Source organism: Tinamus guttatus, unplaced genomic scaffold (assembly GCF_059628265.1).
Source record: "Tinamus guttatus ecotype Peru unplaced genomic scaffold, ASM5962826v1 Tinamus_guttatus_pri_ptg000078l, whole genome shotgun sequence".
NCBI lineage: Eukaryota > Metazoa > Chordata > Aves > Tinamiformes > Tinamidae > Tinamus > Tinamus guttatus.
The window spans coordinates 646345-664005 of NW_028288612.1; the positions used below are offsets into that span (position 1 = coordinate 646345).

At 58.1% G+C, this 17661-nt stretch overlaps 1 protein-coding gene across 2 annotated transcripts in view; it reads right to left on the reverse strand.

Annotated features, from left to right (window-relative positions):
- The window catches only part of AGAP3 (ArfGAP with GTPase domain, ankyrin repeat and PH domain 3), a 113497-nt gene that overhangs the window by 31067 nt on the left and 64769 nt on the right, over nt 1-17661 (reverse strand). The window contains exons 9-11 of one of the 2 annotated variants that reach the window (XM_088519951.1): nt 15808-15900; nt 6934-7038; nt 2215-2383 (exon numbers count right to left, since the gene is read on the reverse strand). In XM_088519951.1, the coding sequence (XP_088376077.1) occupies nt 2215-2383; nt 6934-7038; nt 15808-15900 (367 nt within the window). Of the gene's footprint in view, nt 1-2214; nt 2384-6933; nt 7039-15807; nt 15901-16187; nt 17225-17661 lie in introns of those variants that run through there. The other variant, XM_088519952.1, reaches the window with a different exon arrangement.

The following is a 17661-nucleotide window of genomic DNA, read 5'->3' on the forward strand; positions in this document are numbered from 1 at the left end:
TAGATAAGACCATGATTAATCCAGGTCTCCAAAGAGCCCGTCCTCGAGGGCTCACTTGTGCCCAGGCAGAGAACAGCAATGCTGAGGTGTCCCCTCTCCAAACGCCCAAAGCGAGTATTACACAACAGAAGTCCAGTTGATCCCAGCAATGGTCCCATCTCTAGCCCCAATGGTAGAAAAACTCCGAAGTCCCTGCTGATTTGAGACAGGGCAGATTCTTTACGGACCCCAAATCCCACACTCGACATTACCTGGGGATAGCAGCAAGTCATCCTAAGCAGGATCCTTATTGCACTTGCCATAGTGACTGCATCACCAGCTGCAATGGGCTTGGGGGAATGGCAGTAAGTGATCAAAAACCCACAGAAAACATTTTGCCAGTTTTGCACCAGGGGAAGAATCCTTCCTGACCACTGCAGACAGCCACTCAAAGCAAAGGCACAAAAGCTGCCTTAACACCGAGTCCTGCTCCGACACACGCGTCCTCGGCACTACGGCAGCACCGCTCTGCTCGGGACCGGGGACAGGCAGGGAACAGGGACTCTCAAAACCACGGATTTCTACATGACAGGAGCCCACGGTGCCATCCAGCCTGACCCCCGCACACACGTGTGGGCGCAGCGACACGCACGCGAGCTGGATTACAACATACCTTGTAGAAAGATAACTAATCTCATTTTAAAGGCTTCAAGCAGTGATGAGTCCACCGTCTCCCCAGATAAACTATTCCAACACTTAATTACCCTCCCTGGTAGGAAGCTACATCTCATTTCAAGTTTAAATTGTTCCAGCTCCAGCTTCCCTGCACTGGATCCCACCGCGCTTTGCCGGCCAGGTTGAGAGGCCTTGGCACGGATCTCTTTCCTAGGCACCGGATTTCCAAGCAGCAGCAATCAGTGATCGAGTCACATCTCACTCTTTCCCTGTGAGCTGAGTGGCATCAGGACGACTGTTGCAAGCAGCATACAGGGTTGCACGGACACATTACCATAAGCTTTTTGTAGCCTGCCTTTGAATTCTTCCCACAATTTGATAACCTTTTTTAAGGACAAGCATCAGCCAAAGTATCCTAGAAATAGATGTCCGAGAGGTGCTGTGTACAGAGGTGAGGGTTACCATCCTGCTCGGAGCTGACCTCCCCTTTCCGTATAACGCCTCTCGGCACGGAGAACTCCTGAAGACACAGTCGTGCACTGTAACTCCCAAATCCCGCCCCAGTTAGTCTCGCACCCTGCACGTATTGCCCTGCATTTGAGCCCACTGAAATGCATGTTGAAAGGGTTCAGTGACGGTGAAGAAATGAGTGTGCAGGGGACAGCGACTGCAGAAAACAGGTAGAGCCCTTTGGGTCACACTGCCTTGATCATAAAACACAGTAATTTCAATCAACAGATCAGCACCTGATCTATTCTGCAAACTAACTCTCGCTCTACAGAAACAGCAGTTGGAGCTCGGGAGGGTCTATTCCCTCCCAGCTCTGTGTGAACATCATGTCAGTACAAAGTGCCCCCATATTCGACTGCAACCATCAGCCCCACGGGAAGAAGAATGCACATGGAAACCATCCGTCCTGGCTAAGGACGCCGTCCTGGACAAAGCCAAGGCTTCCCAAGGCCCCTGGTGGCTTTGGTAGGAGAGGTCCAAGGTCAGGAGTTGCCTGTGGCAGGCAGAGGTCCCTCCTGCCCGAGGAGAGCAGCACACAGAGGGCAGGAACTCATCGAGACACCAAGAACCTCCTGACGTGGCCCCCCATTCTTGGTGCATCTCCAGTGGGCACACGGAAAAATAACCAATAATAATGAAACTGCCCTCACTCCCAATTGTCTCGCCAGGAAAAAGGAAAGGAAAAAACATCCACAAACAAGGAAAGAGATAGAACAGAATTTCCAAGGATTGAGGGACTCCCCAGCCCTGAGATTCCCCTCGTTCAGGGAGCAATTGCTTCACCTGCAACGGAGTGACGAGACGCGGTACCTCCTCTGCCCGCCGGCAGTCAGAGCCCATGGACCTTCTCCTCCTGCTGGGAACGGGCCAGCAGAGCCCAGCAGAGCCCAGCGGAGCTCAGCGAGGACTCGCGCGGCGGCCGCGGCCGGCCACTCGCCAGAGTGGCTGTGGAGGGGGCTTGGGAACAGCCCCGGTTTCTGCTCCAGCTAAGGAACGCACCGCTAGCGCGCGGGTGGGAGCGGGACCCCCGTGCGACCCAGGACCCCGTACCTGTGCCTCCCGCGAGCTGGGTGCTGCTCCGCTCCTTTGCCAGCCCGTTGGCCTTGGGGCTGGCACCGGGTGCTGCTGCTGTTGTCGCCCGGGGCAGCCGCTTGCCCGGCACCTTCACCGTTGTCCTCAGCAGATCGATCTCCTTCCCATGGACATTCTGCATGTAATCCTACGGCAGAAGAACCTCAGCTCAGCCCGTGTCCAGCCACCTCCCTTCTCAGCCCCTCATTCAAAACCTTTACACCCATTCACCAAAACAGCAGTTGGGTAGGACAGGAGCAAGGCAGTCACCTGGAGGTGAGGCAGGAGTCACTGCCTGGCTCTCTTGTGCTATGATGGCCACCAAGCCAGGCGGGCTATGTAAGTGACCCTGTGACTCCAGTGTGCTCAGCCAGCCATCCTCTGACTACTCAAATGCAATTCCTTGGATCCAAGTTGCCCTTTTCTGAACTAGCTGACGAGTTACAACTGGCTCCAGAGAAGAGCCAGGTCTCGCTTCCACTGCCCAGACCGACTTGATTCTGATACGAAAAATGCCTGGATGCTGCCATGGACACCCAGGTGTCAGGAGAAGCCCATATGTGAGAACCTGCCTAGGAGGCCAGAGGTTCGGTGGAGCAACCTCAAGGACGCGGGGATGGACTCTGTGTCCCAGAGCCCTTGGAAGGAGATCCTCCGCTCCGTGACTGGCGCATCCATTCTCGGTCTGGACGGGGCCGCCCCATGGGCTCCCACTCCAGGCCTTGCTCTGTGCCGATGGGATGAGCGACGGCAGCCGCCCGGGGCAAGGCTGCAGCCGCAGCTCTTCGTTCACAGGGAGGCTTCGGTCTGCTCCAGTTCACAAGGAGGTCGCCAACAAGATTAACTAGAGATGGTCCTCGTGTAAATCCTTCTCTTCCAAGCTCCAGAGGATGCAGACACGAACAGGATCGGTTTAAGACCTGCCGGGCTCCCAGTCCTTGGCTCCACGAAGCAGGTGAAAGGGGCTGCTCCTGCCACGCTCTGTGGCCTCGGGCTGCTCCGTGCAGAGGCTACAGCCTCCCAGGAGCCCTCTCGTCTTTGCGCAGATCCCTATCAGGCATCCAGACCTCAAACACCACCGACCCGCTGCACCTCTGCCCAACTGGACCTTCCACGGCAATGAGGACAGCACCACCCTGCGCCCAGGCAAGTCACGGACATTGCTCGGAGCTGCTCCTGGCTGGTCGGAATCTGGTGACACCCCTGGGCAGGGAACCTCGGAGGGCTGCAGGATTTTCCCTAACTCAGCACAATTGCTGTGCTAGCCGGCTGCCTGCCGGAGAGAGCGGTCACCAGCGCACTGCTTTTATTACACGCTATAAAACAGCAATTTCTTCCCAAGCCTCCTCGCTAATTACCCAGCCAGTTCTCTCATTTCATTTTATTACTGGAATTAACAACGAGTTCAAAGCGTGGAAAGCTATTAAGATGTGTGATTAAGCCACATTCAATTAGTTTCTACAAACAATTTAATTGATGTTGCAGATAGAATTAACAGAAGGTGATTGTGTGAATGGCTCCACTGGCTGCAAAATGGGAGCTGCTTCCTCTCGCGCTCCGCGCGGCGCCGCGCAGCCCGGCCAGCGGAGCCGGCTCAGCCACGCGCTCCCTCACCAGCAGAAGCGTTTGCTCTCCAAGGCTTTGGGAAAGTGATAGGAAACCACACTGGTCTTTTCATAAAACTTGTTCTTTTCTTCTCACTGAACACATTCACATAAAAATAAGAGGAAGTGGAAAGGCAGCAAGGGAAGCTGTGCTGAGTGCAGGGCTCGGGCACCCCGAACGCTCCTGCCTTCAGCCAGAGCTGCTGCTCCGCGCGCGGCGTCTTCCTTCCGAAGCCTCTGAACTGTTGGCTGTGGCCGAGGAGAGGCAGCGGTGGCTTCTGAGAGCAGGAACACGCAGCTCTGGGACCCAACGAAGGCCCGAGCTGCCAGCCAAGCCACAGACACCTTCCTCAAGGTGCTCCTCAGTTATGGAACATTCTAGATCCAGCTCATACGACCCCTCTTCCGCTCACCCCATCAGGGCAAACCCTGCACACTGCTGCTCAGCCCTACTGCCAGGGAGAAAACCTCCAAGCGGAGCGCGGATGCCGTGATATTGATCCTGAAACCGGAACAGTGACAAACTCACAGAAGCAGATGACTATCTCAGGAAGCTGCTGGGGGATAGCAGCAGAATTATGGATGACTCAGAGCCACGAACTGAGTCCTACTCGTGGGGGCACAGACACATTTGGGGAAGATACTGGAGGAAAAAGGAGAGTGCCAGGGCTGCTTGTCCTGGGATATCTACACCCATCCCAGGAGAGGCTAGCACAGAATGAAAAGCAAATGCAAGAGAAGAGATGTCTAGACAGAAATTGCCTTGAATCATGCCAAGGAAAAGCCCCTGGGGAAGCAGGAAGGCCTTTGCTGCGGAGCTCGAGCAGCCCTGGAGCCCCTCAGTGTTCAGGAATGTCTTCGGTCCATCTCTGCTGCCCTCCAGTTCTGCCACCCCCACAACACGCGGCAGCGCATGGTGCAAGGCGAAGCCGGGATGCGACGTCTCCGGGAAGCGCCGAGTGTCTCCTGGACGCGGGATGGGCGCACGTGTCCCCGGCAACAGCTCCGTGACGCGCTGCAGGACGCGGAGCGGCCGCTGGGAAGGACGTGGCACAGAAACACGAGTCCTTGCTCGGGAGCACCGGCTGCAGCGGTGACCCAGGCTGCTCAGCCCTGCCGTGCTCTGCTCTGTCACGTCCCAGGAAAGGACGTGGAAACTTGGCGGGTGCCACAGGAGACAAAGCAGGTGACAACAGCATCTCCTGAGTCACTCCTGAAGATGGCACCGTGGGAAGGGTGTAATGGGACATCCTCTTCTGGGCTGCTCCTTCCTCCGGGCTGCCTTCCTACCTCTGTCCCATCCAAGAAGGAGGTGAAGCAGGTACCCAGACAGAGGGGTCCCTGGCAACCTGATCTGGACCCAGTTCATCAGAGCCTGCGTCTGTCCACGTCACAGACAAAAACACAGCACAACAGCAGCTGTCATCGCTCCTTGTCCCAGTTCTCAGGGTGACAATGCCGTGGGAGATAGGCAGGACCCCCCATCGCGGCCAGGGCAGCAGCGGTGCCCTCCGAGGTCCCCAGCAGCCCTCACTGCTCCGGGTGAACAGCCCGTGTCTTGGGTGCAAGGTTCACCGCGTTCGGTGCGATCCAGGGGAGGAGAGGCCCGTCTCACTCCTTCCTTAGCAATGGGCTGTGCATCACCAGTGGCACCGCGTGGAAGCCAACCACACTTTTGCTTGTGGAAATGTGTAGTAATGAAATGAACCGCTGAAGGAAAGGTAGTGACATCAATCTCAATCATCCCCAAGGAAGAAATGCATAAAGAGGAAACACAGTGTGTAGCAGCATCAGTTGTGAGCAGTTCAACAACGCCCCAGAAATTACTGTGCCTCTGAGCTGTTTGCAGCCAGGGCCCACGGAGTCTCCAGTGAAAGGGTGGCAGATCCCAGCGCACCTGGGCGCGCGCCTGCGCACACGGAGCAGGCAGCAGCCACCACACTCACTCTCAAGGTGCAAAACATCATTGCAAAGTTAGGAACTGTAGAATAGACAATACATTGTATGGTACAGCAACCAAAGACTGAAAGGAAAAACTGTTTTGAGAGGTCCCACGGATTACAGAAGGGAAATGCAATGCCTGGCTTTCAAGCTTATTGGTTACAGGTGCGAAAGGCAAAGGGGTTCGAGGCCTGGAGGACCAGGCATAGCGAGCCCATGAGTTGTGGCCACGGGGCTCGAAGCGAGTGAAGGGCTGCGGGGCACTCGGAGCCCTGCACGTCTGGGGTGTTTGCAGACCAAGCCAAGGCCCCGTGTGCAGGGGGAGCAAGGGCCTGGCGCTGCAGCCCGTTGTTCTTGGCTCTTCCATCCCAGAGAGTTTTCCAGGATCCTGCGCAGAGCCCACCCTGCCCATCCTACGCTCTCCTGAGAAGCAACGTCCTTCGCTCAGAAGGCACCGTGGTCCCCGGTGCCACAGGTGTGTCTGGCCATGGCTCGCTCTCTCCGCAGCAAACTGTGCTCAAGAGGGAATGGGGAAGAAGTCATTAGCCCCACAGTGGGGAGGCGACAGAGATGGATGGGGAGGCAGCTGTGTGCCTGAGCCAAGCAGCGAAGGGGATCCGAGCTGCATGGAGTGACAGCTCAGCTCGGCAGGCTCCGCACAGGCACCTCATCTCCATTACCCAATACCTAGCAGCCAGGAAAATTATTCCACACCCAAATGGCACCATCAGACATGGCTGCAAGGAGTTCTCTGCCTGATCCTCACCCCAGAGGCAGGGAGGCGGCAACCCCTGCTTTAATGGGCTGAGCACGGGCAAGGCAGAGAAGAAAGATGCATTTACTTAGCATAATTCCATGCAGAGCATGTTCCCATCAGCCTTTCCCACCCAGCTCCACACTGCAGACAGACAGCTTACATGAGAGGGGAGCGGGTTTCTCCAGACTCTGGTAAATAACGGTGTGCCAAATTTGTTTAATGTAGAGGAGATCGCCAACCCTCCTGCTTTGGGTCCTACTGCAAGGAGAGACTGTGGCTTCCCCTGCTGTCACCCCCCTAGAAGCAGCCCTGCACCTGGGGCCCCTGCAGCGCCGGCCGCAGCGGGGAGGAGGACACTGCCCCGCTGCTCCGCAGCCAGCTCCACGCAGCACTTACATGCAGGCTGGGGTGGTAGGTGAGGACTCCGTTGTCACACAGCGTCACGTACTTCTTCTTCCATTCCTTGTTGAGAGACTTGCCACTGCGTTTGAGGAGAATGCCCTAAAAGAGAAGTGCAAAGTCTCAGACGTTGGTTGGTCCAGGCACTGTCCCTTCAGAACTGCCTCATATGAGACTGGTTTCAGAAGAGACATGAAGATCTGGACTCCAGAAGACATATTCTAGATTGACCTTCCAACAGCATTTTCCCTGGGACAATCAGGAAAAGCGCTGCAGCCCTCACCCCCCATTCCCACCTGGCCTCCCCAGACTGCTCATTCCCAGGGCTGGGGGTCTCCACACCCCAGCACTGAACCCAGACCCTCTGAGGGACCTATGACACACGACGCTGTCCCAAACCACCGCCTGAGCCCAGCTCTTCTTGTGCTGAAGGACGGTCCCAACACAAGGCAGGGACCAGCGTCACCATCACCTTCATTAGCACAGTTCTCCCAGACCATCTTTGACCACCACAAGCACAGGCAGAGGGATGGACATGGCAAGAGCAATTCGGGACACACTGGGGTCGATAGAGAAATATCCCAAGATATAGGACTCACAAGAGACAAACATTCTGCTGCCACTTTGCAATTCTTGCTTAGGGATGTCGAATGGATAGAGCCAGGGACACGTGTCAGGAGCTAGAGCAGGTCCTGGCAGATGGTTTGCCCGCTTTTCTCCATCAGGATTTTACAGAAGACCCATCCTGTGATTCCCAGGTACAGTACACACCTTGGACCTCAAAATCATCACGTTTCCATGCCCCAAAGCCTTCATTTTCCCTCATCCCTATCCCAGAACTAACTTACACTGACCTAAACCAAGAGTCATAGTGAAAGTGCTTGATTTGGGAATTCAGACTTCCCGTTTATCACATGCACGACACATCATTGTCGCAACATTCACATCTACAAGTCTTGTCTTGGACAAACATCTTAGCAAGATAGAGAATGGGCCATAAACAATTGCTATCTCTTCTCACAAACCCCCTATACCTCCGTTATGTCCCAGCAAATTGCCAGCTCATTCCTTCCCTATGCTCTTCTCATGCTCTTGTCACATCTCCAAACTAGCCAGAAACTCCACTTTTTGTCCCCTACTTCCCCAAATGGTTAGTTGGGCTCGTCAGTCTCTAGCTGTGACTTTCTGTTGGCTCTGTGCTGCACTGGACGGGTAAAGCCATTTGGGGACTGATTTCTTTGCTTTATCACCATCTACGAGGAGAAAGAGCTTTGCATTCCAAAGAATAGGTTGGGACCTGCTGAGCCTCCTCCCATCCCAACTCTGCCTCACCGGGAATTCTGCTCCCAGCAGCAACCCACGACACACCGGGTCCAGGAGCGAGAGTGGAGGTGGAGATTATGGAGAACAAGGACAGGACAGCAGGGTAGACGCAAGGGCTCTGGAGCAGGGGCTGGTGAGGGGCCACCAAGCGTTCTACTGGCGGAAAAGAAAGGGCCAAACAGGCAGACTAAAGCATGAAACAAAAGCAGAGTCTGGGATAAAAGACTGGATCTACCAACTGTTGGGCGCAGAGCCTCCGAAAGCACTGTCTGAACAGACATCAGGCTGGGTTGTTCCTAACGGGGCAAAAATCTGGGCCTCAGGCCAGCACCTCCCCGAAAACCCGGACAGAGCATCTCTGTCCCGGCAGCCTCGGCATATTTGGAGGCCCCTGTTTACTGCCTAGTGACGGAGCGGTTGCACTTGCGCCATGGAGGCTCCGGCGCACGCTGGGGAGCCGCACGGTGCAGACGTGACCGTGAAATCGGCGCCAACGGTGCAGAGGGCCCACGAGGCCTCCACGGCCACCTCTGTTCAGCACTTGGGAAGCGAGCGGCGTGAAAAGGACTCTTCTTACAAGGGAGAGATGGAGCACAGAGAGGCAAAAACTGAAGTGCTTTGATGGCCAGAACTGATAACTTGCCTTCAAGAGCTCTAAAAAATCAGCTGAAGAGCTCATTTTGCAGTGGTTGAAAGGGACTGACTTTAACATGCCTTAAAACACTGAGGCAGGCTGAAAGCTCGTGCCTTGCCAAGATCTGCAAGGGAAAAGCAATGACCCTTGTAATTACGGCCAGGGAGTTTGATGCTTATACTGGGCAAAAGCGGAGGAGCCAACACAACAAGTAACCAGCAAAGAAGGAGAGCAGAGAGGTAGAACTAACACCAGCCGACATGGAAATGGGTCACCAGAGCAGTCCAAAGTCACTTTTTGAAAGATTGCAATATCTGATGACGAAGGTAACTGGTGACACAGCATTTTTAGACTCCTGTAAGGATTTTAACCAACTGGCAAACACTGTTAAAATAATACTGTGTAAAATCCTCATCACCGTTAATATATGGAGTAAAACGGTCATAAAATGTAATCATAGATGACATCAAAGTGTAATCATAAACGGCAGAGCCGCGTCCCAAAGAAGTACTTGTATATAGGTCCAAACAGTTTGTGTTTGATCCATGCCATTTAATCAATGTCCTACCTGATGAGCTGAAGGAAAACACACAGTGAGAAAACTTAGAGAAAACACAGAAACTGCAGGGAGTAAATCATCGCGGTGACTGGCTGCTGGCACAACCTGCTGCAGATCGCTCGGCAAACTGGGCTCTCGAGGACAGCACGGGCTCTCACAGAAACCACACAAGGTCCTGCAGCCGGGGACGCGCTGCCAGGGCACGTCACCCTCGTGGCTGCAAAGTGCCACCACCAGACGGACCCTGAGCTCCCGGGCTGGCCCTGTCCTGAGGAAGCAGCTGGGCCTGGAAAGGCGGCAGCAGGACTACCGGGCTGGACGGGGTAGGTGACACAATCCAGCTGTGACAGCATCACAGCGGCGCAGGGCTGCAAGAGCAGCAGCGGCCACGCGCCGCCGTGCCGCCGCGCTCCAACCTGTTAGCAGGAATCGCCAGTGACCAGGACCCCATACTCCCCCTCAAGATCCGCACCAAGGCCTTCCTGCAGCTCCCTCGATGAAAGGGCAGCACTCGGCTGCCTGTCCCACCGCTGCGCCGTGTCCTGGCCGCAGCCTCCCATGCCAGGCGGCTGCTGTCCAAGCCTCTGATTTGTCCTTTTGGAATCATGTCCTGCCTTCTCTGGCTTATCGCGAGCATTTTGAATTTCAGACCTGGTTTTGACACTGTCTTGACCCTGTCTGTAGCCTTTCCAGCTTGGTGTCTCCTTGATAACCACGCAATCCATTCAATCACCCAGCCACGGAGATGAACGGAGATGCACTGCATGACACCAGACCAAAGAGAACGTGGGGTCCCCGTTCAGTTCAGTATTTATAAGCATCCACTGAGCAACCTGAGTTTGGCTTTTTCAGCCATTTGTGCATCATTTAAGCAAGGCTACTCTACAGAGCAACCCCAGAGTTATATTCCATAGCAGTATCCAATATAAGGCTGTAAGAGGACCATCAAAAGTCTTCCTCTACGTGGCTATCCCCTCCTGAGCCCGTGTCCCCTGGACCCCTAGCTGCCCCACACTCCAAGCTTCTCTGTCAAGCCCCACGCCTGTATTTTTGGTTGGTTTCTTGGCAGAGAAGCAGCCACGGCTGACCCAAAGCACGTGGTGCTCTGCAGCGGCGCCCGCTCTGTCGGACGGCGACGGCCGCGCGGGTGCCGGGCCACCGCCGGAGCCGCTCGGCCATCGCTCCTCTGCGCCAGCGGTTTGTGGGGCTATTAGTGCATGCCAAGCCAAATCCAGGCACCACACCAAAAAATGAAAGATACTCCAGGTCTGGAAACATGCCTTCTACTGTGAAGCCTGAAGAGAACCTTTAAATTAAAGACATAAGGCAGAGGAGACACAAAACAAACAAACAAAAAAGCAGGACACAAACAGTGCTCAAAATACCTGCAGTTAATTTAATATTACAACAACTAATCTAGATAAATGATGGATTCTCTGTATTTAGAAGCGGACATTTGCCTTTCAAACAAATCTGCCATGGACCAAGCTCAGGTTATAAGCTGAGTCAGGTTATAAGCTGACTCAGAGTCACTGGGCGAAATTCTCTGGCTTGTGCTACACAGGGTGACTAAGTTTGTTGTCAGAAAGATCATTCTGACTTTGAAATTGGTAAGTTGTAAAGACTGATCTACCAATATGTATTACAGACCCCAAACTGTAGCTGCCTCTGTTCCCAATATGTCTTCACCTCGATGCAACTTGGTGCTGCCAGAACAGCGGCTATTCAACCCTCACTCTGCTGCATCCACCCTCCAGCACCAAAACGCGTTGTCTACAGAGGGAGTTCAGCTGCAGTCCGTTCAGCACTGAGGTCTGGAACTTCACAAACTGAAACGCAAGCAAAACCAGACCTGGAAACAGCCAAGCACCAGCAGCTCCTGTTTCAGCCCAGAAGGCACGAGAGTCCAAAGCTTTCCTGAGGAATTGGGAACAATACACAGTCTAAGTACACATGCAATAAAATCAGGAAGAGGCTGCGTAATGCCCAACATTTGCAAGAAACAGAGGAATCCAAGAACAAGTCAGACTTGTTCTTCCCTGCTGCACTGGGGATGAAGTGGCTGCAGACAGTGGCCGGGAGGATTCCGGGTTTGACGGTGCTGCTGTGCTGACTGTGCCAAGGTCACTCACTGTGGCCCAACTTCTTTTTGCAGGTGAAATGTGGAGCTTTGGGCCAGCAGCATTTACAGAATTCTTTTTCTCGTCTTCCAAGCAATGGAGCAAAACTCCCAAAACAACTCAAAGAGAAGAGAGAAATGGCCGGGAGGACGAGACCAGGTGAAATGCAGGAACATGGTGGCTGAGGGCAGGTTCACATGCCCCCACACGCGCCCACGGCCACCAGCTCCACGCTCGGCGCACGCGCAGCCAGCGCCGCCGCACACGCGCCCTGGCGCCATCCCGGCACGCTCTGCTCCTCGCGGGAGGCTTCACAAGGACACGGCGCTTCCCAGGCTTCTCCCGCCGGCCGCGCACGCACCAGAGCGCACGCGGAGCGGGGAGGCAGGAGCGCGCGGCCGTGGCCCTCCCGTGCCGCGTCCCGCCGGCCGCCGGGCTCGCCGCGCGCTGCTGTGGCTCGCGGTGCTGCGCAGTAAAAGCAGCAGCAGCAATATGCAGCGTAATGAAGCAGGGAGCAGCGACGGCCCCCAAAGGACTCGTTTACTCCACAAATCTCCCTTCCACTCACTTTTTGCTAAGAATTTTAACACCAAACTTAATTGTAAAGTCGTGTATTGATTGGAAAATGCAAATGGCAATTTAAATGTAATCTAAGCTCCCAGCATGATCCCAGCTCCCAAGGAGGAGGAGTCACTCGCTTTGGGCCCCACTGGAGTGAATGGCCCAAACTGAGCCGGGCCGGGACCCACGGGCCCCAGGCTGCCTGCGCAGTCAGGCTTCCCAGGAAGAATTTGGTGCGTGTGCGATCAGGAGCCTATTCCCTGTGCACAGCTGGAGAGCCGAGCCGCCCAGCCCCGCCAGCCCAGCGCCCGGGGACAAGTGTCCAGCTAGGAAGAGCCCATCCCACCAGGCAAGACCATCTGCTCCCAGCACCACCGAAGGGACGTTCCCGTGAAGGGATCGGAGCCCAGGGCACGGAGCGGCCGCGCGCAGCGGTCCGCGCTGGAGGATGCTGCTGCCTGCCCGGCACAGCCTGGGTGATGGCCACACTCGTGGCATTTCCATCTGCCTTAGATGCGAGCGGAGACAAAGGCCGATGGCCCAGAGGAGTTGTCCTCAATTGTCCTGCAGAAGGTGGAGATAAGGAGCCATCCAGCCACATCTCTATGGCAACACGCCTCCTCCTATGTCCATACACCTCCTTTCCAACGCACCTCCCTTCCCGGTAAAGCAAAGTCTCCTCCAGCATTTCTCTTTTCCGCAAGCCTGGCCCAGACCATCTTCCTGCAGAAGCTAAAGCGCCGAGGCCAAACCAGGCTGCTCGAGGTGACAGCCCCACAGCCCTCGTCCCCTGGAGCCCGGGCAGACGCTGGTCACAGTCGCAGGTACTCGCGGCAGGAGACTGCAGGGAACCTGCAACTGTCCAACACAACCTGCTCGGCTTCTCTGCAGGTCACGTCAGAGAGCATCGGCCTTGTCCTGCCAAGCGCTCCCAAACAAGCAGGACCTGCTGCTGTCATCCCTGCAGTGCACATGCTGCGGAATGGGAAGCAGCCTAAAAACGGCCACCCAGGCAGGCTGCTGTCACTCTGCTGCCCTCAAAGGCCTCTCATCTCCTTGGGGCCAGGCTGGACCCCCACAACATCCAGGGGTAAATCAAGCTGGAGGCCTTGCTTCCTCGCTGCCCTTCAGGGAGGTGCCAGGCAACCAGCCCAGCACAGTCTTCCAGAAAGGGCAGGTCCCAGGGAGAGAACAGAGACATCGCCTCCTCTCCCGGCTTTGCTGTATGGAACCACGGCTTCAGAGAGCCGCTGCTCCTGCTCACATCTGTGGCATCAGGTCCTCCCTGTCCTGGAGGGAGGCAAAGGCTGGAGAACTTCTGCTCTCCGATGTCAGCCCGGGTCTGCTGCACTATCCATGTGCAGATACCCCATGACCTCAGTGAGGATCTCAGCCTCTTTTTCCTTTAGGAACAAAGCTCGTCTTCCTAGGATGCTGCAGAACAACTATTTAATTCAAGCAGTGGGAGGGCAGCAATTTCAGTGCCCCAGTATCTCGGGAGACAGGTCACAGCGGTGCTCTGTGGTCTTAATGGTGCCCCAGGGCCACCAGCTCCAGCACGGAGCAGCGCAGAGCCCAGGGGGCCGCCCCATTTGCACAAGCGAGCGCTACCTTTGCGGCAACACGCTGTGTCCCCGCGCGGCCGCGCGCTGCCCTGGCACACAGCGGGGACCCTCCACACAGCCCCGCGCCCGCGGTGCCGGCAGAGCCTGCGCGCGGGGTCCCCGTGCGCCCGGGGCGCTGCCGAGCCGCTGCCGCGCGCGGCGCCCGCAGCCGGGCTGCTCCCGCCCCGCTCATCCCCGCGCTGCCCCCCTTGTCCTGCAGCGCTGCCTGCGCGGGGCCCTCGCGCCGCGGCCCCGCGGCTCCCGTCCCCTCCGAGGGCTCAGCACCGAGCGGCCTTGGGGAGGTGGCACCTGCCCCGTCCCACCGCTCAGCGCCCGGGACGGGGACGCGCAGCAGCCGGACCGGGAAGCGGCGCTGGGCGCCATGGGAGGAGAAGGGCAATGAGAGCAGGGCCGGAGCGTCCCCGGCAGGCGCACGGCGCGGCCCGGCAGGACGGCAGCACCGCGGAGCCCCGCGAGGCACCGACCAACCGGCCGGCGCGCGGCGGCATCGTGCGCGCTGCCCACGCGCGGTTCCCTGCGCCAGTGCCAGGCAGGAACGCGCGCCCTGGGAGCCCGGGCACGAGCGAGAGCCTCTGCAGCAGGGGCTGCCCCACGTGGGGACGGCTCCGGGCACGTCCCCTTGGGCAGCGCAGCCAGCGGCTGCAGGGATGGAGCACACGGAGCAGCGCATGGAGCAACGCGTGGAGCAGCGTGTGGAGCAGTGCATGGAGCAATGCATGGAGCAGCACATGGAGCCGTGCATGGAACAGTGCGTGGAGCAGTGCATGGAGCAGCACCCGGAGCAGTGCATGGAGCAGTGCATGGAGCAGTGCGTGGAGCAGCACTCGGAGCAGCGCATGGAGCAGTGCATGGAGCAGTGCGTGGAGCAGCACCTGGAGCAGCGCACGGAGCAGCGCACGGAGCATTGTGCGGCGGGCGCGGAACGGGGCTCGGATGCCCTCTGCTGGAGCTCGCTCCGCCCGTGGCCCCGCTCCGCAGCTCGCGGCCAGCGCGTGTCCGTGTCCGACACGAGGGCGGCCGGCGCGCGGTGGCCTCGCATGCGCTCCCCACAGCGCGGAGCCGACGCCGCGATGTCGCATGGAGATGCACGAAGGGCCTGCGATGGAGGCGGACGGGGGACACGCAGGCGCGTGGCCAGCACCGTAGGGGTCCTGCCCCCACGCCTGGGTGACACGAGGATGTCCCCAGCACTTGGGTCATACGAAGACACCTCCCTCTGGGGGCACGGCGCCTGCCCCACACGAAGATGCTGCCCTGCACGGCACATGGGGACACGGAGGACACCCCCACACACAGCGCCTGGGGACACACCAACCCCGTGTCCCGCATGCATCCTGGGGACACACAGCCCCCATCCCTGGCCCTGCACACAGATGGGGACACGGAACCCCCTGCCCCGCACAGTGCCTGGCACGCGCAAAACCCCTGCCCCACAGGGATCCTGGGGACACGCAAAGACATCCCCCCCACAGCACCTGGGGACACACAACAAGCCCTGGCCCCGTATAGCACATGGGGACACACAACCCCCCCGCCCAAAACAGATCCTGAGGACACACAAACCCCTGCCCACCCTGCATGGCACCTGGGGACAGACAAACCCCCCACCCCACACAGCACATGGGGACACACAAACCCCCGTCCCTGCACAGCGCACAGGGACACACAAACCCCTGTCCCACGCAGCGCATGGGGTTACACAAACGCCTGCCCCACACCTTAGTTGGGGACACACAAACCACCACCTCCCACACAGCACATGGGGACACACAAACCCCTGTCCCAAGCAGCGCATGGGGACACACAAGCCCCCCATCCCGCACGGTGCACAGGGACACACAACCCCCGTCCCTGCATGGTGCATGGGGCCTCACAACCCCCCGTCCCGCGCACTGCACGGGGACACACAAACCCCCGTCCCTGCACGGTGCACGGGGACACACAACCCCCGTCCCTTCATGGTGCATGGGGCCTCACAAACCCCCGTCCCGCGCAGCGCGAGGCCGCAGCGCCCGGCCGCTCCCGCCCGGCGGCAGGAGGAGATCGAACCTGCTTCATGGGAATGGCCCTCCCGCTGCCGATACTGTCCGCTTTGCACTCAGGCGCCTTCTTCTCGCGCTCCGGGTCCGCGCCCTTCCGAGACTGCAAGAGAAGAGACAGAGGCGTTAGGCCGCGGCCGGGAGCAGCGAGCGCGGCGCCCGCCGCCCGCTCCGCTCCGCTCCGACCGCGCCGCCCGCGCCGCCCGCGCTCCCCGGCCCCGGCGTCTCGCCCTTCCCTCTAGGGACGCTCCTGCCGGGCCGGGCTCCGGCGGCCCCGCGGTCCCCCCTCGCGCGGGCACACAGGACATGGCGACACACAGTGATGGCGTGGGATGCGGGTGGAGCATGGTGGAAGCGGGGAGCTCAGGCAGTGAAAGGAACTCACACCTCTACCAATCCAACAGATTTATTCTGTTAACACACTTGCACCATACAAAGTAGCACAGGTCACTGGGCAGAGATACCGGCCCCTTACAAAAGAGCATGGACAATAAATATCTATCATACGTCTAGAGAGCGAAACCCACCGACCCCGAGGGCGCTGCGGTGAGAGCAAACTCCAATAAATACAATATGAAATATACAGTCTGTTGAGCGGAACTCATTCAAAGTGCTTAAGACAGAGGAAATATCAAGTCATACACGGCATGGAGCACAATCAATACATTCAGATCACAACAATGGCAGAAGGGCAGCGGCAGCGTCTCCGGAGCGTCCTACACCCCCGCGGGCCGCAGCGCCCCGTGTGCTTTGGATTAGGAAGGGACAGTAGCCCCACGCGCCTGGGACACCAATTCACTCGCTCTTGGGCCCAGAATAAAACAAAGAGATTGAAAGAGAGGAAACTAAAGAGACACAGATGGCTGCTCTGCTGCGAGGAGGAAGAGGAGGAGGAGCAGGAGTCCATGCAGGCTGCAGGAGATGCAGTAGGGAGGAAGGAGCCGAGCGCGAGCAGCAGGCGCTAACAGCAGCTCCCGCAGGCAGCAGCAAAGCGTCTTTTGGCCCATCCAGCTCCAGGCGCTGCCGTGGCCCCGGTCCTGGCGGCTCTGCAGGTCTTCCCATCCCATGAGGGTCGTCCGCCTGGCATCCCCGAGCACGGACAGTGCCTAGACAGCATCCAGCAGGCCCAGAAATGTCCCGGCTTAAAGTGCAGGCGCAGGCCGTCTCAGCGCTTCCTAGACTGTACACTGGGGGGATTTAAAAGGCTCCTGCGTGTCTCCGAGGGGGGGACCCATGCTGGCTGGAGGGCAGGCGAGCCTCTAATCTTAGATCAATCCCAGTGCCCATCCCTTATCCGGCCCTGGAGAGGCAATGAAAAGTGAGAGAATTTGTACAGAGGTGCCGTGTGTAACCACCTGGATCTTCTAATTTGGAAGGAGTTGGAAAGGCCTTTTTGTTGATGAAAAGTTGGAAACAGTGGCACATATCTGCAAATATCGAAAGAATAAAGAGTTTGGCAAGTTATACTCAGAACCCGGACACGAGCCTGCGGGTGGCGGGGCCGAGGAGCCGGCGGCGGCGGCAGCACCGCGCGGCGCTGTCTCCACCTGGCGGCACGCGGCGCGCTGCGGCGCGGCGGCACGGGCGGCGCGGGCTGGGAGCGCCGTGCGGCCTTCCCGGCCCCGCGCGCTGCGGGAGGAGGTGCGGGTCGGCTCTGCCGGGAGCTGCTGCTGCTGCCGCCACCACCGCGTGAAGCCATCAACGTGACCGCGCGTGCGCCCAGCAAGCGAGGGAGCGGCAGCCCCGATGAGCGCGGTGAGCCCCATGAGCGAGCGCGCGAGCAAGCCGGAGCCCGGGATGAGCGAGCAGCGAGAGCGCAGGCGCAGACGGTGCCCGCAGCAAGAAGCGCAAGCCCCGCGGCCAG